Below are 21,824 nucleotides of genomic sequence, written 5' to 3'. Positions count from 1 at the left end.
TATATATATATATATATATATACACACACACACACAAACACACACACATTATATATATATCCCTAGACTGGAATGACATTGCTCCAGTCCTCCAATGCCATAGGAGGTGATCAGACCCAATCTGGTCTCTGTTCGCCAACTGGTTGCACCTTCAGATCATTTCTCGGGCACGCCGCTAAAACCGAAAAGCCCGATAAGCCCAAAATACACCGGTGAGCAGCGGGAGGGGCATCCCCTCTCATTGCATCTGAAAGCGATCCAGCGGCTAATGAGCCGCTCTAAACACTTTTTGAGAAAGCCAGATGCCGGCTGAAAAATAAAAGTACTGGGGTTAAGGCTGGCTTCAGCCATAACCCTGGTAAACCACAACAAGCAACATGTGTATATATATATATATATATATATATATATATATATATATATATATATATATATATATATATATATATATATATATATATATATATATATATATATATATATATATATATATAGCGGTGGGCAAGTGGTTAAAATTAACTCTATGTACACAAGCCTGATATGTCCACATGCCACTGTTCAAATAGTGCTGTGGAACACTCAGCCAGTCTATAGCAAACCGCTTTACTTATTATAGCTGCAGGCACAAACACTTCTGCCGTGCCATGCCAGGAGCTGGAAGAAAAATATAACCTCCAGTCCCTTCCAAATACAGGTTTGAAGCATTTTTTTTATAAATCTGTATGCTGGTCAAAAAACATGAATCAAAACGCAACATTAAGCATGGACATGAGTAAAATCGACACAGGTTTTGGTCTAGGAACATAAGGCTTATAACTTCAAAGCAAAATAAATAAATAAATAAATAAATCCTTCCAACTTTTTCTCATGACTATGAGACCCTTTTTTAAAGAGTTATAGAAAGATGAGAAAGTCTCTTGCTAATGACGATTGCACGCTGTAATGGAAAACTGCTAGTATATCTTTTACAAAGTCATGTGCAGAAATCAAAATGGCTTTTGAAATCTGCATAACAAAAAACTATGTAACTGCTATGCTTGTAATAATGTACTATAGTGAGGTGATGTTACCACATTACTTTGATAAGCATGTGTTAAAATAAAAAAAAAGTAAAACAAAAAATTAAAAATCAACACTTAAATGCTGAAAACCATGGGTCAATCTGGCCCATAATTTTTGCAAGGTATCCTGCTGAGGATATATCATGATGCTTTTTTCTTTTGGAGGAGGAGAACTGATGCAATGTTTTATAAGCCTGGGATGCTTTGTAAATCTCTGTGGGATATTTTTTCGCACATCACCAAAATCTCATGACATATAGGTTACAAACCATTGTATGATGGGATGTCAGCAGTCTATTGTTTCTAGTAATCTGCAGGCCTTTGGTATCTACTAATTTAGCAGGGATAAGATAGACCACACTACACCACCTATGGGGAAACAGAGAGAGAACTTGACAAGCCCTGAATAGTGAATGTGCATGTCAGATGAATTAAGGAAGTGCCAGGAGTACGATTGCTTAAAATTACCATGGTATACTGTCAGCTTTAAAGAGCAGCATTTTAGAAAAGATAGCTGCAGGATTTCTATAAAGATGGGCTATACATGGAAATATTACAAATGAAGTCTACTCACGCTAGAAAAGATCACCTTTATAATTGTAAGCTCCTGCAAGCAGGCAGTTTGCATAACAATGTTCCTGTCTACTAAATTGCTGCCCTGAACACTGTCTAATCAAGTTGCCTGGTGTTCTTTCTAAAGGCAGCCTGTTTGTGTGATAATAGAAGATTCCTGGAATATATTAGCATTAAATGCAAAGAAACGTGCTAATCTTGGGATACCTGCACATCTAAATCTTAAAGGGAAACTATAGACTACAATCACTTTAACTTGGTATTCGTGTAGCTTAAAAAGTCAAGTCTCTTTTTTTTCTCTAAAAATAACAAACATGTTTTACTTACCTACTCTGTTTTTTTTTTTTATCTCAAATGCATAGAATGCATTAAGTTAAAAACCTTCTCACTTTACAATCACGTTAAACATATGTAAAAATTACTTTAGGGTACATTTTACAGACTTCCAAATTTTTTTCCTTCTCACAGTTCAGTCATCTGGATATTGGCTCTTAGCTATAGATATGTTCAAGTGGAATTCCAGTTTACACTCAACAAGCCTTAGGCTGCATTCACACTTTGGTGTACCTAATCGTGACGTTTTGTCCCGTGAATTGCGGCGACAAATGGCTGCGTTTTGAGGCGACAAAACGCAGCGATTGTGAATGCAGCCTTACCCCAGGTCCACATCTCCTATGCCGAACGCCGAAGCCGCCTGAAAAAAAGGGTCCGGGACTTGTTTTGAGCTTCAGGCGTGCGGCGTTTCGGTGTGGAGATGTGAACCATCTCCATAGAGGGCAATGTAAAATCATCCCTCCAGCGTATTAGGGGCTACTGCGGCATCGCGCTTCAGGCGTATATACGCCTAGGTGTGAACAGAGCCTTAAAGTGGAGGTAAACCCACTCTCATCCTTTCTAAACTACTGCCATAGTGCCTTCTGCATGTATCCTTACCTGTCAAATGTCTCCCCTCTGTCTGTTGTGAGACCCAAAAAACTCCAGATTCTGTGGGGGGGGTCCGTTATCCGGAGCTCAGTGGGCGGAGTTGTGATGTCAGTAGACTCCCCGTCCATCTCTACACTTGTCAACATATTTTCTCCTGTGTATTTCTTACACTGAACTCCTGCTGCTCTTGTGGATTATGCCCCATGACTACCAACATCCAGTCAAAACCAAAGAAAGTCACCACATGACTTCAGCATGTCCAATCATGCTGAGGTGTGGAGCAGCCATTTCTGGGGAGAGCAGGAGAAGAAAGGAGGAGGGATGTGAAGGACATAGACTCTCTCTCACACTTGTGCATGAGATATGTAAATCACCTGTCACTCACAGCAAGGGAGAAGAATGGACTACCATTTCTCTGTGTGCCAGTTTTTATTTTACTGAAAAAAGATAAGAGGATTGCGCAGAGCTGGATTAACTCTTTGTGGCAAGACTGGGCACAGATGACATGAAATCCTATACTCTAAAATGGTACAAGTCTTAACTAAAAAAAAAATTGCGGGTTTACATCCACTTTAAAACTGGCCCCTCCCTCCTCCTAACCCAAGTAAGAAATATATGATAAAAAAAAAAATGTACTCCACACATGGCTCCTTTTGCTGTATTAGTTGTCTGAACCTGAGAACCAACCTTCCTTGATGCGTTTCACCACCCCTGGCTGCTCACAAGGATTGTGGAAGTCCAAAAGATGCAAGAAAAACATATATACTTAACTATTTTCAGGCTGCTCTGGTACAGTCACATGATCTCCCCAGTGTCAGCCCGCGTCAGATGCAGGAGAGAGGAGAAAGCACTCAAATCACAGCTAGTAAAGCCTGGAGCAGCGACATCACCCATAGGCTTCAATTTCAATGACCCATATGTTGTCAGCGCTCCTCCTCTCCCATGAAACCATGCAGGCTGACAGATGTGAGTCAATCAACTGGCCGGGGTGGCCTGAAAATAGGTATACATATACATCTTTCTCACACAGGTTAGTTATCCAAGATGTTAGGAGGGAGAGGGCACAGTTTTAAAAGTGCAGGATTTGGGGAAAAAATTCAATAAAAGGCTAAGTTCACCTTTTCCAATGCTTCCAAATATATCCATTGCTTCTGCCTTACTTTCTATTCAGGCTTTAGGTCATAACACAGGAAAGAGTTGAGCCGCTACCCACCCATTCCCAGCTGAATATTTTTTTAAATTAAATGCAATCAGTGATCACCCTTCTCACTAAATACACAATATACAGATTGTATAGTATATGGCCACCTTTTTACATCTAAAATTACTAGTTGCGCTTTCAGTGCTATTAAAGTGGATGTAAACAAAGGAGTGCATCCCCAAAAGGGGAAAAAAAAAAACACGTGGTGAAGATCCCTTGGTGAAAGGAGCACTGTTAAAAGACTGATTTCCAATCGCACTCATCTTCCTCTGCATCACTATCGTTTCCTATATGTATACCACATAGAAGTCTATCAAACGTTGGTTTGATTGTAGCACTGCTACAGTATTATTGTGGACTCTAGTATCTTTGGAGTGTTTCATTATTACCGTTTTTATTCATGGTTGTAAACTCTGTACATTCACTTTTACCTACAGGTAAGCCTTATATTAAACATTACCTGTAGGTGCTGGAAAGATCTCCTAAACTATCACGGTTTAGGAGAAATTTACAATATACACATGTGCCGATGTAATTGGCGCATGCGCACTTTAGAAAGGGAGCAATCGTGCCGTTTCTAAAGAAATCATGCCGTGACCGGCGGCTCCCCCACGCATGTGCGGGAGTGACGTCACACAACTCAGGCCAGTCACAGAGCCAGTAGTCCGCAGCCCCGGAAGGAAGAGGGGCAAAGATGGACACTTCCAGTCAAAGGGGACATCGGTGATCGCAGGCTTTGTTTTTGGGTAAGCGACACAATGGGCCATTATGAGATGAATAGTAGCCCATTATGCTTTACCTTTTCACTGAAAGGAAGTAAAACCCATCAGGGTTTACTTCCTCTTTAATTGTCAACGGCACACCAAACACAGAAGCAAACACAGATTTTGCCATGTGAAAAAACGGGTGGTACATGCTGCATATAAAAAAACAAGCCAACCAAAAAAACACCAAAAATCCCATAAGCAACATATAGTGCAACCTATTGAAATCAACAAGCTGCCATATGCGTGCCAAAGGAAAAACGAGCCACAAAATGTGCTATGCTAGATGTGAATGGGGCCTGAAAGTGAAATTGGTGCGTTAACACAATTACAATGAAGCTCCATTCACATTTGTGCGTTTCCTTGCATTTTAAAAATGTACTGCACCAATAATCGCACCAAGCTCCGATCTAAAATAAAGTTCTAAAGCTTTTTTGGGGTAATTGCTGTGTGCAGGGCAGCACATTCAGGTGGATGGTCTGCCCTGTATGATGAGTGAAAATGCTCCAAAACGCCTCACCCATGCTTAAAAAAATGCATGTGGGACCAGGCGACCAGGAAGTAAGGCAGAAGCAATGGATATATTTGGAAACATGGATGAGGACAAGTGAGGTAAGTGACTGTAGATTTAAAAGAGAAGTACATTTTTTTTTTCCCTATTCATACTTACCTCGGTGGATGCAGCATCAGATTGATGCTGCATCTGTCTTCTTGCGTCTCGGCACTGAGAACCGAGCCACCGAACACTGCCGATGGCTCGGTTCTCACTCCTCCCCGAGCAGAGCGATGCTGACTGTTAGTCAGCATCACTTCTGCTCTACTTCTCTGCGCTCATTGGAGTGCCAAGCAGTGGAAGGGCAGGGAGCGGCTGTCTCAGCGGCTCGTTGAGATGCTGAGACTACCATCAATCAGGGCGGCAGGCTGATCAAGACTTAGACGTCAGGATAACGCACTGCCCCGACTGATGGCAGCGACGTCAGCGGAGCATGGACTTCAGACCGCTCTCTGCTGAAAACAGGTCAAAGGAGTGCAAAATGAATTGCACTCCTGTGACCCAGAGGAGAAGCCCAGCCTAAAAAGCTCAATCTTTGATATTTTTGCAAAAACAAAAAAAAGTACATTGGGGAGTTGGAATTTAGGAAAAAAAAAAGTTGAACAACAATTGCATATCTAGGTTACCCTGGGTGCCTCTATACTGAGAATGACTGTCAGTCACCAGCTCTCTGTTCTGCCCCTCTGACATTCACTGGAGCACCGGGCTGTGAAGGAGGAGGGCGTGGCTGGCTCAGGCTCTCAGCGATGTGATGATGTCACAATGAAGTGACCAGTCCATTTACAAAATAGGGGCTGGTGTGGGACAAATGAAGGTGGATTTGAGTAATAAAGGGGCTTAACATTTTTATTTAACCACTTGCCGACCGCGCTATAGCAAAAATACTGCTACAGCGCGGTCGAGTTACTGTGACAGGACGTCCCTGGGACGCTCCCTGACGGAGCGATCACTTGTAAACAAACCGGCGTCATTTGATGACGCCGGTTCCTCCCTCTCCTCTCTGTACCGTTCGGTACAGTGTGAGAGGAGGGGAGGGGAGGAGGGGAGGGGGGGGGAGCGGGTGTCCGCAGTAGCGCTGTGGCTGGATCTGTGACTATTGCAGTCACAGATCCAGCCATCCATCCATCCATCCCAGCTCAGCTATCCCTGTGCAATACGCTGCAATGCCCCTATAATCTGCAATACCCCTATAATCTGCAATACCCTGCGCAATACTCTGCAATACCCCTATAATCTGCAAAACTCTGCAATACCCCAATAAAATGCAATACTCTGCAATACCCCAATAATCTGCAATACCCCTATAATCTGCAATACCCTGCGCAATACTCTGCAATACCCCTATAATCTGCAATACTCTGCAATACCCCTATAATCTGCAATACCCTGCGCAATACTCTGCAATACCCCTATAATCTGCAATACTCTGCAATACCCCTATAATCTGCAATACCCTGCGCAATACTCTGCAATACCCCTATAATCTGCAATACTCTGCAATACCCCTATAATCTGCAATACCCTGCGCAATACTCTGCAATACCCCTATAATCTGCAATACTCTGCAATACCCCAATAATCTGCAATACCCTGCGCAATACTCTGCAATACCCCTATAATCTGCAATACCCTGCGCAATACTCTGCAATACCCCAATATTCTGCAATACCCTGCGCAATACTCTGCAATACCCCAATACTCTGCAATACTCTGCAATACCCCAATACTCTGCAATACCCTGCGCAATACTCTGCAATACCCCAATACTCTGCAATACCCTGCGCGATACTCTGCAATACCCCAATACTCTGCAATACCCTGCGCGATACTCTGCAATACCCCAATACCCTGCGCGATACTCTGCAATACCCCAATACCCTGCGCGATACTCTGCAATACCCCAATACCCTGCGCGATACTCTGCAATACCCCAATACCCTGCGCGATACTCTGCAATACCCCAATACCCTGCGCGATACTCTGCAATACCCCAATACCCTGCGCGATACTCTGCAATACCCCAATACCCTGCGCGATACTCTGCAATACCCCAATACTCTGCGCGATACTCTGCAATACCCCAATACCCTGCAATACCCCAATACCCTGCAATACCCCAATACCCTGCAATACCCCAATACCCTGCAATACCCCAATACCCTGCAATACCCCAATACCCTGCAATACCCCAATACTCTGCAATACCCCAATACTCTGCAATACCCCAATACTCTGCAATACCCCAATACTCTGCGCGATACTCTGCAATACCCCAATACCCTGCGCGATACTCTGCAATACCCCAATACTCTGCAATACCCTGCGCAATACTCTGCAATACCCTGCAATACCCTGCGCGATACTCTGCAATACCCCAATACTCTGCAATACCCTGCGCGATAATCTGCAATACCCCAATACTCTGCAATACCCTGCGCGATACTCTGCAATACCCCAATACCCTGTGCGATACTCTGCAATACCCCAATATCCTGCGCGATACTCTGCAGTCTTCCCAGCCTAGATGTGAGATGTGGGGTCTTATTGACCACGTATCTCACTGTAAAGAGGACCTGTCATGCTATATTCCTATTACAAGGGATGTTTACATTCCTTATAATAGGAATAAAAGTGATAAAAAAAATTATTTTTGGGGAAAAAAGTGTCAAAATCAAGTAAATAAAGTAAAATGAACAATCATTTTTATCTATTTTTTTAAAGCGCCCCTGTCCCCGTGTGCTCGCATGCAGAAGCGAACGCATACGTAAGTCCCGCCCACATATGAAAACGGTGTTTAAGCTACACATGTGAGGTATCTCTGCGAACGTTAGAGCGAGAGCAATCATTTTGGCCCTAGACCTCCTCTAACTAAAAACATGTAACCAATAAAAGTAATTAAAGCGTCGCCTATGGGGATTTTTAAGTAGCAAAGTTTGGCGCCATTCCATGAGTGTGCGCAATTTTGAAGTGTGACATGTTGGGTATCTATTTACTCGGCGTAACTTCATCTTTCACATTATGAAAAAAAATTGGGCTAACTTTACCGTTTTCTTTTTTTTTTTTAGCACAAAACATTTTTTTTTTAAAAAACGCGCGTTCAAAAAATTTCTGCGAAAATACCATGCGAGATAAAAAGTTGTAACGGCCGCCATTGTATTCTCTAGGGTCTTTGCTAAAGAAGCATATATAATGTTTTGGGGTTCTATGTAATTTTCTAGCAAATAAATGATGATTTTTCCATGTAGGAGAGGAATGTCAGAATTGGTCTGGGTGCTCCAGAACGCCTGATGGCGCTCCCTGCATGTTGGGCCTCTGTATGTGGCCACGCTGTGTAAAAGTGGCACACATGTGGCATCGCCATACTCGGGAGGAATAGCAGAATGTGTTTTGGGGTGTAATTTGTGGTATGCATATGCTGTGTGTGAGAAATAACCTGCTAATATGACAGAAACATTTTTTTTTTTACAGAATTTTCAGTCGTTTTTCTTTTATAGCGCAAAAAATAAAAAACCCAGAGGTGATCAAATACCACCAAAAGAAAGCTCTATTTGTGTGAAAAAAAGGACAAAAATTTCAAATGGGTACAATGTTGTATGACTGAGTAATTGTCATTCAAATTGTGAGAGCACCGAAAGCTGAAAATTGGTCTGGTCAGGAAGGGGGTTTAAGTGCCCAGTGGTCAAGAGGTTAACTGCTTGCCGACCAGCCGCCGCAATTATATGGCGGCAGGTCGGCTCTGCTGGGCGAGATCACATAGATCAGCGTCATCTCGCCGTTCAGCCAATAGGGGCGCGCACGTACGCCCCCTGCACCGGCGCGCGCGCGCTCCCGGTCCTGTCAGAGGGAGAAATGCCTGATCGTCTGTTCATACAATGTATGGACAGCGATCAGTCATTTCCCCAAGTCAGTCCACCCCCCCTTCAGTTAGAACACACCCAGGGAACATACGAAATCCCTTCCTTGCCCCCTAGTGTTAATCCCTTCCCTGCCAATGGCATTTTTATAGTTATCAATGCATTTTTATAGCACTGATCGCTATAAAAATGCCAATGGTCCCAAAAATGTGTCAAAAGTGTCTGCCATAATGTCGTAGTACCGATAAAAATCGCTGATCGCCACCATTACTAGTAAAAAAAAAAATATATATATATATATAAATATTAATAAAAATGCCATAAAACTATCCCCTATTTTGTAAACGCTATATCTTTTGCGCAAATCAAACAAACGCTTATTGTGATTTTTTTTTTTTACAAAAAATATGTAGAAGAATACGTATCGGCCTAAATTGAGGAAAACTATTTTTTTTATATATTTTTGGAGGATATTTATTATAGCAAAAAGTATTAATTTTTTTCAAAATTGTCGCTCTATTTTTGTTTATAGCGCAAAAACTAAAAAAAACGCAGAGGTGATCAAATACCACCAAAAGAAAGCTCTATTTGTGGGGAAAAAAAGTACGCCAATTTTGTTTGGGAGCCACGTCGCACGACCGCGCAATTGTCAGTTAAAGCGACGCAGTGCCGAATCGCAAAAAGTGGCCTGGTCTTTGACCAGCAATATGGTCCGGGCTTAAGTGGTTAAAAAAGCAAATGGAGAATGGGTGGGAAGAAACTAGGTTCAACCTACTACTCAAGCCATTTGCCTAGAATTAAGCTTTAACATAAATCTCAACTGTCTTATTGGGATGGATAAAGATTAAGGAACAGAATGACAAAAAAAGTTTTTACACAAAATATAAAATTGGAAACTATTCATTTTTCAATTAAAGATTTATCAATTGTGTGTATGGCTTGCTTTCTGTGAAGAAAATGCTAATTCCAGACTTGCTCTAGTGTTGGCTACATTTATACAGTCCTCAGCATATGTGTATTTGATTTATATTGAAAGGGAGTATTGCAGTTTAGACTGGCCTGTCCTATGATTCCACAGTGTCTTGTAAGCATGTGCCTCGGCCTTCAGACAAGACTGGTAACGATGAATACCTGAGGAAGCATGGAGCAACATGTTCTCTTGGAAAGTCAAGTGTAACATACTTAGTATTATCTGTACCATGACCATATCAGTGCAATGTTTTGTAACAAACAATTGAGTACTGTATGCAGGACTTTTCTTATTTGCCATACTTATTCAGCACAAGCCTCATGAGAGATCAGTTCAGATCAAAGCAGTAATGATTTACAGATTTTAAAAAAATGCTAAATCCATTGAATACAATTCCAAATAAAATCTGTGAAAAAATATAGGGAGTGAAGAGTGGGCTATGGAACCAGAGGGAAGTATGGTCATGAAGTGTTAATTATACATTTTTGCATGCATTTATAGGTTATTCATTATGAAATGTGATTAAGAAACATTCAGAACATGAGTTTTTGTACATTACAAATTAATCAGGTGAGGACATACCGTAGAAAAAAATGCAGCACTGTCTTAGGTTTTAAAAGTGCACTGAGGTGCAGCGCACATACCGTATTTACCGGCATATAAGACGACTGGGCGTATAAGACGACACCCTAATTTTCCAGCCAAAATGTTGGTTTTGGGATATACTCGCCGTATAAGACTACCCCCTTCCTACTAGTCATGCCTCGCCTCACGGTGCCACCATTACATGCCAGACCTTGTCACTACATGCCAGACTGTGCCCCAGTACATGCCAGACTGTGCCCCAGTACATGCCAGACATTTTCCCCCAGTACATGCCAGACTGTGCCCTTACCTTATCCCAAGACATGCAAAATCGCGGCCGTACAATTTTTCAAAAGCCGCGCCTTCTACGTCTTCTGTTCCGTGATAGGCGGAAACACTCAGCTTCCCAGGAGGCACTGTGTTCAGTGTTCGCCTATCACGGAGGCCCTCTCGTCCGAGGATGAGAGGGCCTCCGTGATAGGCGGACACTAAACACAGGACGAGAGGGCCTCCGTGATAGGCAAACACTGAACACAGTGCCTCCTGGGAAGCTGAGTGTTTCCACCTATCACAGAACAGAAGACGTCGGAGGCACGGCTTTTGAAAAATCGTATGACCGCGATTCTGGGATAAGGTAAGGTTAGGTTACCGGCGTATAAGACGACCCCTGACTTATAAGAAGATTTTAAGGGGTTAGAAAGTCGTCTTATACACCGGAAAATACGGTATGTAAACCAGCCACATAGAAATACACAAGATATTTTAACTGCATTTCTAAAGCTGAAAAATCATGTGATTTACTGTATGAAAGCTGACAAGTTGGTATGTGCTCCGAGATAGATATTAAAGTGACAAAAAAAAAAAAAAAAGGAGGATGGAACATGGAGGCCCAAAAAACACAGAAAATAATTATTTCACAAAAAATAGATTAGCGTAGTGTTTGTGTATATTTGGAGTATCTTTGAAGAATTATGTTTTGCATCAAATAGACTTATTCTTAGTGCTTGCTTACACTGGCATCATCCTGTAAGGAGCATTTTACGGTTCACTGCTTTCCAGAGGGCGTTTGACAGGTGACGACGAGGCGTTCTGTCACCAACTGCTATTATACTCAAAACCCACACCACCATACTACAATTCAATGCAGTGCACATGGTTACAGTGCAGCCCCATTTAATTGAATGAGTAATTTTCAAAAAGTGGTACCACCTGCGAAAAAGTGACAAGGCAGGATAATATTGGTTGTTCCATGACGCAAAGCATCACAGCATGAATACAACCCCAGAATGATACTAAATTGTTTTTGCATTAATCTTTATTCTTCCTTTTCAGCAGCACTGTCCAACACCATTTTACGTAAGCAAGGAATAGCATGTGAAGATATAACCAATGAATATATTAGAGGTTTTCCTTCTGATAGCAATTCTGTCACTTTCAGGGTGCCAGTGCAAAGAGTGTTAGAGGACCTTTGGTCTCCAGTTGCATGCATGTCATACGGACATTGATTTCTGCATCAAGACCTAGAAATAGTGCTGAGAAACATTTTCTACTTGTGCTACAAAATTAAAAATCATTTAAGAATCTGAATATATGAAAAGGGTAGTAACAAAGTAACTCAATATCAAGCAAAAAAAAAAAAAAGATTGACGTTTTGCACACGTATGTGTGATATTGTATATTTTGTTAAAAAAATCATGCGATCAAACACATATTTACAGCTCATCATGGTGTGAATGGATGTTTGGCGTCTCCATATAAACATAATATATTGTATGTGGTGCTGAGAGGTTCAGCAATAAAGTTTAAAACTCACAATACTTAAACTTTCTTCTTGTAAAAAGGCCTCAAGAAAAGGCCTCCCCAACCATGAGCCTACACCAAACAATTAAAGTGTCTGCATTAAAAAAAGTACCAGTTAGGCCGAGTACTCACGAGCAGACATGTCCGATGAAACCGGTCCGCGGGCCCGTTTTCATCGGACATGTCTGCCCGGGGACTTCTGTTCGATGGCTGTACACACCATCGAACAGAAGTCCGCGCGTAAACAATACGCGGGGCGTGTCCGCGGTGTCGCCGCGTCGATGACGCGGTGTCGCCGCGACAATGAAGCGGCGACATGGGCGGCCTGCCTTTAAAATGCTTCCACGCATGCGTCTAAGTCATTCGACGCATGCGAGGGATGGCGGGCGGCCGGACATGTACGGTAGGTCTGTACAGACGACCGTACATGTCGGGGGGACAGGTTTCCAGCGGACTGTTTTAAAACAAGTCCAGGAAACAGTTGTCCGCTGGAAACCGGTCCGATCCGCCCGAAAATGGTCCGCTCGTGCCTACACACGGCCAAACATGTCTGCTAAAAATGGTCCGCGGACCAGTTTCAGCAGACATGTTTGGTCGTGAGTACGGGGCCTTACACTTACCGGTAACGGATTTTCTAGGAAGTCTTCCAGGACGGCACACCTAAGTAGGCCTGCTGTCCTGGAAGATGACTGGAGAAAAGCATGTCTAATGACACCCTAAGCCAATGAGACATTATCTTCCATTTTCTATCCAGTACTGGGAAAATATAAAGGTTGGGCTGGCCAACAAAAATATATAAATAAAAATAAGAGCAAAAGTAGAGCAGCTGTTTGATGCAACCAGGTTCATTGATTCATTAAAGGCTTAACTGGTTATAAGGCTGTCTAAGTGAGGATCTAATAAGTTGGAGGACAGTTACTGTACCTGTATACCCGACAGCTGCTGTACATTAAACCAAAGCTGTTTTAAAACACAAATTTACTGCAGTGAGTGAGCAACAGGGGGTGGTGTGATGCGCATTTCAGCGCATCACACAGATCCCCCTTTTTTTTTTTTTACTCAACTTTAAATTTGAAGTACACAAAGTGACACTTTCACGCACGGTGTGCTGCTCTGCTGTACACTGGCACGCAAGTTTGTACTATACACTGTAATAAAATGCAGCATATTAGCATTTTATTTCAGATCACTGCAGCACAGCTCCAGGATGCGTTGACGTGTGAATAGGACACATAGGTAACAATTGTTTTTCTTATGTCTTAGCAGTGACTGGCGTTCCTCCAGTGTGGAAAAACACTGATCCCCATATTTTTGAGAACTAGCCCCAAGGGTGAATTCACAACTGCGAATGCACCCTGCCTCTGTTTAGATGTGAGAACCCTTAAAGTGGAGGTTCCCCTAAAAATAAACTTTTAACATTGCATTTATGAGATTGACAATTAGAATCGGCTGTTTTTTTTTTTAAAAATACGTCCGTACATACCGTTTCCTATATGTGTTCTCATCGCCGCTTCCGGGTATGATGGTCGGGGCTGGGCGTTCCTAATTGATTGACAGGCATCCGACCGACGCCACGAGATGCCGAAAGAAGCCGAACATCTGTGCAGCTCTATACGGCGCCTTCGCACCGACGTTTGGCTTCTTTCGGCATCTCGTGACGCGATGTATGCGTCGGTCGGATGCCTGTCAATCAATTTGGAATGCCCAGCCCCGACCATCATACCCGGAAGCGGTATGTACGGACGTATTTTTTTTTTAAAAACAGCCGATTCTAATTGTCATTAATCTCATAAATGCAATGTTAAAAGTTTATTTTTAGGGGAACCTCCACTTTAAGGAAATGTACACCATTTAGTAACTTTTTCTAGTTGAAATAAAAAAAAAAAAACAATCTTTAAAAACTGATTTGAGTCAGTAAGAAATTTTGAATTTGAATATTACAAAGTGTTTTATCCAGCTGGAAGGGTAAGCTCTCTACTCCTATTCACATATATGCTGCAAATTTCTAACTTAAATGCAGCATGCTAATCGCAGGGCATTGAAGCTTCTGTTAAACTGTGAATGAGGTGCAGCTAAATAAGAAGCCAGTGAAAATGAACACACATATGAAAAAGAATACATTAAGTGTCTAGTTTTTAGAGTTATAAAACACATTACCTCTCTTTCGGAAAACTCTGTGTGTACATCATCTTTCTGTACATTCTTGATCATTACTGTAATGATGATCTGGGATTCTGTTTGGTACCAGTCGTGCCTTGAAAATATATAAAAAAAGAAAATTGAATATTTAAACAAGATCATATAATTAATTCTCATTGTATTCAGTCTTCTGTTTATAAACAAAAAAAATGACAAGGGAAGCAGGACACTCTCACTCTCTGTAGCTCAATGCTTCTCCAGTATTCACACTATATAAAAGGGTTGATGGGTTAAACACAACAATCAGTCCTCCTTCACTCTGGAAGCTTACCACATCATATGGGATAAGTTTAAGGGTGAACATGTATATATCTCTATCAGGGTTAAAATTATATTTTACATGTAAGGGAGCAAAGTGTGTGGAAGAGAGTTACAGACAGCCTAAGGGCCAAGGTAAAGATGGCCATATGCTAGTAGAATTTTGTTTGAAATTTTCTGTTTTAACAATGTTCATTGGTTGATCTAGAAATTATTGGGGTCAAATCAATGTTAATTTTTGGCTACAATGGCAAGAAAATTCAAAGGTGTAGGACAGAGAAGTTCATTAGTTCCAAAATTGAATGTTAAAAGCAAATGTAATATCAAAGTATTTTCAAACTAAATTGGTCAAGTCATAAAATGTAATGAGAATTTCTGTACAAACATTCCTACAAGAATTTGTTTGAAAATCGACTATTGTATGGCCTTAAGGTTAGAAGTCAGGGCAAGTTGAGAATACTTTTTTCACTTGTTCCCACTGCCACCATGTTCTTGGAGTTGAGAACCAACGTACTAGTATTAAGGGCTCCCCCCCCCCTATCTTCAAAAAAGCCTTAAAGGGCTTGTAAAGGTTTGTTATTTATTTTCTAAATGGGTTCCTTTACTCTAGAGCATTGTTGGTTCACTTACCCTTTCCTTTGATTTCCCTTCTAAATGTTTTTTTCCCCCTTTGTCTGAATTTCTTACTTCATACTCCTCCTCATAAGCTTGCCCCCCATCATCCGAGACGTTCTGGCTGGGGGTTAGTCAGCATGCAAGCCCCCTCCCTTGTGACTACATCCCTGCGGGCAGACTCTACGTACATAGTGACTGCCCACAGGGATGTAGTCCCAAGGGAGGGGACGAGCACGCTGACTAACCCCCAGCCAGAACGGCTCGGATGATGGGGGCAAGCTTACAGAGGAGGGACAGGAGGTGAGAAATTCAGACAAAGGAAAAAAAAACATTTAGAAGGGAAATGGAAGGACTAGGTAAGTGAACCAACAATGCACTAGATCAGGGGTATGCAATTCGCGGACCTCCAGCTGTTGCAAAACTACAAGTCCCATCATGCCTCTGCTTCTGGGTGTCATGCTTGTGGCTGTCAGAGACTTGCTATGCCTCATGGGACTTGTAGTTCTGCAACAGCTGGAGGTCCGCTAATTGCATATCCCTGCACTAGATTAACCACTTAACCCCGGACCATATTGCTGGTCAAAGACCAGAGCACTTTTTGCAAATTCGGCACTGTGTGGCTTTAACTGACAATTGCGCGTCCTTTTTTCCCCACAAATAGAGCTTTCTTTTGGTGGTATTTGATCACCTCTGCGGTTTTTAGTTTTTGCGCTATAAACAAAAATAGAGCGACATTTTTGAAAAAAATTTTTTTTTTTACATTTTGCTTTAATAAATACCCCCCAAAAATATATAAAACAAATAATTTTTTTTCCTAGGGGTATAGGGGGTATTTTTATGGCATTTTTATAAAAACGATTTTTTTACTAGTAATGGCGGCGATCAGCGATTTTTTTTCGGTACTGTGACATTATGGCGGACACTTCGGACAATTTTGACACATTTTTGGGACCATTGGCATGTTTATAGCGATCAGTGCTATAAAAATGCATTGATTACTATAAAAATGCCACTGGCAGTGAAGGGGTTAACACTAGGGGGCAGGGAAGGGGTTAAGTATGTTCCCTGGGTGTGTTCTAACTGTAGGGGGGTGGCCTCACTAGGGGAAATTACTGATCTTCTGTTCATACATTGTATGAACAGAAGATCAGCATTTCTCTCGATGACAGGACTGGGAGCTGTGCGTTTACACACACAGCTCCCGGTCCCCCCTCTGTAACGAGCGATCCCGCCCGCCGGGCACGCGAACAGGAGTGGCCTGCGCGAGAGCCGATGTACAGCTACGTGCTCTCGCGCAGGGGAGCCAACCTGCCGCCGTAAAACGACGGTGGCTGGTTGGCAACCTATTTAGAAAATAAAAAATGAACCTTTACAACCCCTTTAAAGAGTGTTTGTAAAGCTTAACCACTTAAGCCCCGGACCAATATGCAGCCTAAAGACCCAAGGTGTTTTTACAGTTCGGGACTGCGTCGCTTTAACAGACAATTGCGCGGTCGTGCGACGTGGCTCCCAAACAAAATTGGCGTCCTTTTTTCCCCACAAATAGAGCTTTCTTTTGGTGGTATTTGATCACATCTGCGGTTTTTAGTTTTTGCGCTATAAACAAAAATAGAGCGACAATTTTGAAAAAAAAGCAATATTTTTTACTTTTTGCTGTAATAAATATCCCCCAAAAACATATATAAAAACATTTTTTTTCCTCAGTTTAGGCCGATACGTATTCTTCTACCTATTTTTAGTAAAAAAAATCGCAATAAGCGTTTATCGATTGGTTTGCGCAAAATTTATAGTGTTTACAAAATAGGGGATAGTTTTATTGCATTTTTATTTTTTATTTTTTTTTTACTACTAATGGCGGCGATCAGCAATTTTTTTCGTGACTGCGACATTATGGCGGACACTTCGGACAATTTTGACACATTTTTGGGACCATTGTCATTTTCACAGCAAAAAATGCATTTAAATTGCATTCTTTATTGTGAAAATGACAGTTGCAGTTTGGGAGTTAACCACAGGTGGCGCTGTAGGAGTTAGGGTGCACCTAGTATGTGTTTACAACTGTTTGGGGGTGTGGCTGTAGGAATGACGTCATCGATCGTGTCTTCCCTATAAAGGGAATGACGCGATCGATGCGCCGCCATAGTGAAGGACGGGGAAGCCGTGTTTACACACGGCTCTCCTCGTTCTTCAGCTCCGAGGAGCGATCGCGACGGAGCGGCTATAAACAAATAGCCGCGCCGTGGTCCCGGATCGCTCCCCGAGCGGACCCGACCTCCGCATGTAGCGGGGGGGGTCCCGATCGGACCCCCCACCCGCTAATAGGCGAGGACGTACCTATACGCCCATGTGCCTGTACGTGCCATATTGTGGACGTATATGTACATGGGGTGGTCCTTAAGTGGCTAAACATGTTCCACTTAAAAAACACTTCAGCCCTGGAAAAATGTACCCACTTCCTAAACAGGCCATTTTTTGAAATTCGGTCGTGCGACACTGTACCCAAAAAAAAACGTATGTCATTTTTTTCTCACAAATAGAGCTTTCTTTTGGTGATATTTGATCACCTTGAGGCGATTAAGTTCGCATTTGTAGCGCTATACAAGTTTCTCACTCACTCACCTCTGCGGTTTTAATTTTCTTCGAAAAAATTTAAAATAAACAATATTTTTTACTTTCTGCTATAAAACATACCCAATAAAAATGGGGGGAAAAATCTAATATCTTCCAAAAATTTAGGCCAATATGTATTCTGCTACATATTTTTGGTAAAAACAAAGAAAAAAAAATAATGAGCGTATATTGATTGGTTTGCACAAAAGTTATAGCGTCTACAACATAGAAGATTTATGGGCTTTATTTTTTATTTTTATTTTTTAATAGTAATGGTGGTGCTCAGTGATTTTTAGCAGGACTGACATTGTGGACAGATCGGACATCTAGCTGATATTTTTGACACTTTTTTGGGGGAACCAGTGACATTATTACAGTTATCAGTGCTAAAAATATGCACTGACATTGTACCAATGACACTGGCAGGGGAGGGGTTAACATCAGGGGCGATCAAGGCATTAAATGTGTTCCCTCAGTGTGTTTCCAATTGTGTGGGGGGATGGACTTCCTGGGACAACACACAAATCTGTCTTCCTGCATAACAGGAGGACAAGATCCTGCGTCATCCCCTGTCAGAACGGAGATCCGCCTGGTTTACACAGGCAGATCCCTGTTCTGTGTCTGTGGGAAACTGACATACACCTATGGCGATTCGCGCAGCCGACCCTACCTACCGCAGTATAACTGCGGCGGCAGGTCGGCAAGAGGTTAATGTATTCCCTGCATTAACCACTTGCCGACTGCACAGGTAGACTGGATCACATACATGATCCAGTCTGCAGTGCGCAGCATGACATTTTAGCGACCACTGTCTCTGATGGATTTTGGCTGCCGGTACTCAGCCACTGTGAGCAGTTTTGAATGAATGTTATTCATAACAGCTGTGCTTCCTATACAGTGATGCTGTGATTAGCCCACAGCCATTGCATGGTACAGTACCTAGGGCAATGAAAGCACCCTGTATAGTGTTACAGTTACTTTGCACTGTTTTACCATGGTGACACTGAACTACTCTGATGAAAGTATGCAAAAAAAAGAAGAAGAAGGTTTAAAATGTTTTCTTTTATAGTGTTTACTACTGTCACCAGTCAGTGTCCCTAATCACTGCCACATGAGTCATACATTGACGCTGTACTGCACCAATTTTACCAAAAAATCGTGAGAAAAAAAAAATGACCATGCATCTTACTAAATAAATACCTCAGACTGAAGAAATTATATAGGCTGGCAGCACATCAGAATTGATACATTTTCAAATATTTATACACAATAGTTTGCAGCCGCTATAACTTTCACACAAACCAATTAATATACACCTTTTTGGGTCTTTTTTTTTTACCCAGACACATGTAGTAGATTACATTTTGACCTAAATTTTTATTTATGAAGAAATGTTTTATAACAGAAAAGTAGAAAATTTTGTTTACATAGCAAAAAATAAAAAAAATCTAGTGGTGATCAAAATACCAGCAAAAGAAAGCTCTACTTGTGGAAAATAAATGATATAACATTTCTTTAGCGTACAGTGTTGCATGACTGCTCAATTGCCAGTTAAAGTAGCGCAGTGCTAAATAGCAAAAAATGGTCTGTCATGAAGGGGTAAAACGTTCCAGAGCAAAAATGGTTAAGGTAAAAAATATTTCTGTTACCCCAAAAAGGACTTTTCTGATGCGTAGGTGGTAGGGGTGTTGAATATAATCGATGCAACGATGCATCGCGATTCGGGGCCCCCCGATTCGGCATCGATGCATGTGACCCCAATAATCGATGTCGGGTGACGTCATCCCGACTTGCCCCGCCCCTCCCGGGAGATCGCTCCGAGCAGGTCTTTTAAAATGTTTTTTTTTTTATAAATGCGGTTTGTAATCCATTAAGTGGCAATCGCTCTGTGTGCTTTTTTTAAAAATGTATGCAGATTCATACCTCGTAGCTCCGTAGTAACTGTACATGCGATCATGTGATCCATGGTCCGGCCCGCCTCTCTCTTCCTCTGTCCTCTCACATCCCTCGTCTCAAAGTCTCTTCTGATCTCAGCCCCGCCTGCCTCTCTTGTGATCTGTTACTTTAGCTATAGACGATGGGCGGGGCTGAGAACGGACATCAGGGGAGATGAGAGGCAGGTCCGAGCATGGAGTCACATGAGGGGAAAGTAATATACACACGGAGACATGAGGTATGATGATTCTGCATATGTTGTAAAAAGCATATTACAGCCCTGGCTATAACAGCATTTGTTATCACAGGTATTTTATCAGCAGTCTGATTCCTACACGTGCTCTGCCTGTGCTGACATTTCTCTGACTCTCTGCACATTCCACTGTGTTAACTCCTAGTGTGCTGGAATGTGCAAAGAGTCAGAGAAATTTCAGCAGACAGTGCAGTGCAGTGAAACTCACAGGGCTCTGTCAGTTGTGGAATGTAATCCCTGAGTCCTGCCCCCCAGCAGCCATGTGTATTCCTGTGCACTTTTTAAAGGGGAGTTTCACCCTATTTACACCCTTTAAAAATGCACAGATGACAATGAACCCTCAATAAAAAATGTCAGTACAGCGAGGACTTGGGAATGTGTTAATTTTAATAGAAAATAAATAACACGGTAGTCCTCGCTGTACTGATATTTTTATTGAGGGTTCATTGTCATCTGTGCATTTTTAAAGGGCGTATTGATGACAATGTCAGCACATAAAAACACACTGAAAATGCACAGGCAAAATCATGTATTTTTCCTCATTGTTCCCTCCAATCATCCTGTGTGCGCACTGCGCAGAACAGCATGTAAGTACTGAGGAGGAGGGGGTGCTGTTATCCGGGGACACAGGGGGGGTACGGGCATGTAGTGGAATCTGATGTGTCACCTGTGATAAGTCATTGTCACTGCAGGGACTGGGCTGTATGGAGGAGAAATATAGACCATCTCCTGTACTATGTCCACAATCTCTGAATCTCTGATCATCTCCTGTACTATGTCCGCAGTCTCTGATCATCTCCTGTACTATGTCCGCAGTCTCTGATCATCTCATGTACTATGTCCGCAGTCTCTGATCATCTCATGTACTATGTCCGCAGTCTCTGATCATCTCCTGTACTATGTCCGCAGTCTCTGATCATCTCCTGTACTATGTCTGCAGTCTCTGATCATCTCCTGTACTATGTCTGCAGTCTCTGATCATCTCCTGTAGCATGTCTGCAGTCTCTGATCATCTCCTGTAGCATGTCTGCAGTCTCTGATCATCTCCTGTAGCATGTCTGCAGTCTCTGATCATCTCCTGTAGCATGTCTGCAGTCTCTGATCATCTCCTGTAGCATGTCTGCAGTCTCTGATCATCTCCTGTAGCATGTCTGCAGTCTCTGATCATCTCCTGAAGCATGTCTGCAGTCTCTGATCATCTCCTGAAGCATGTCTGCAGTCACTGATCATCTCCTCTAGCATGTCTGCAGTCTCTGATCATCTCCTCTAGCATGTCTGCAGTCTCTGATCATCTCCTGTAGCATGTCTGCAGTCTCTAATCATCTCCTGTAGCATGTCTGCAGTCTCTGATCATCTCCTTTAGTATTTTGGGGGGAGAGCCATGCGCACTTGCGCTGCAATCGTGATGCATCGTGATGCATCGCCGAATCGAATCGAATCGAATCGTGGACTTGATAATCGTAATCGCATCGAATCGTGAGACCGGTGAAGATGCGCAGCCCTAGTAGGTGGCCGTATCCCACTTGTCATACATGTGAGCTGGAGCAGGGGGACTTTCTATATATGGTGTGGTCCTGTAATAGGGTCAGACTGTTTTGGTCAGCAGTCACAGAGTTCACCTCAGACATCTTTGAATTCCCCAACATCTGCAGCCCCAAGTGGTGTCGCT

General features: G+C 42.4%; 1 protein-coding gene across 1 annotated transcript in view; it reads right to left on the bottom strand.

The window, feature by feature from the left end:
* Window positions 1-21,824, bottom strand: part of SUGT1 (SGT1 homolog, MIS12 kinetochore complex assembly cochaperone) — a 152,799-nt gene that overhangs the window by 54,752 nt on the left and 76,223 nt on the right. Inside the window, exon 10 of the mRNA XM_040341330.1 lies at window positions 14,443-14,539. Coding sequence (XP_040197264.1) covers window positions 14,443-14,539 — 97 coding nt within the window. The remainder of the gene's footprint in view (window positions 1-14,442; window positions 14,540-21,824) is intronic.

The sequence above is a fragment of the Rana temporaria genome, chromosome 2, assembly GCF_905171775.1.
Source record: "Rana temporaria chromosome 2, aRanTem1.1, whole genome shotgun sequence".
Taxonomy (NCBI): domain Eukaryota; kingdom Metazoa; phylum Chordata; class Amphibia; order Anura; family Ranidae; genus Rana; species Rana temporaria.
This window is presented reverse-complemented; position numbering and strand designations above follow the sequence as displayed.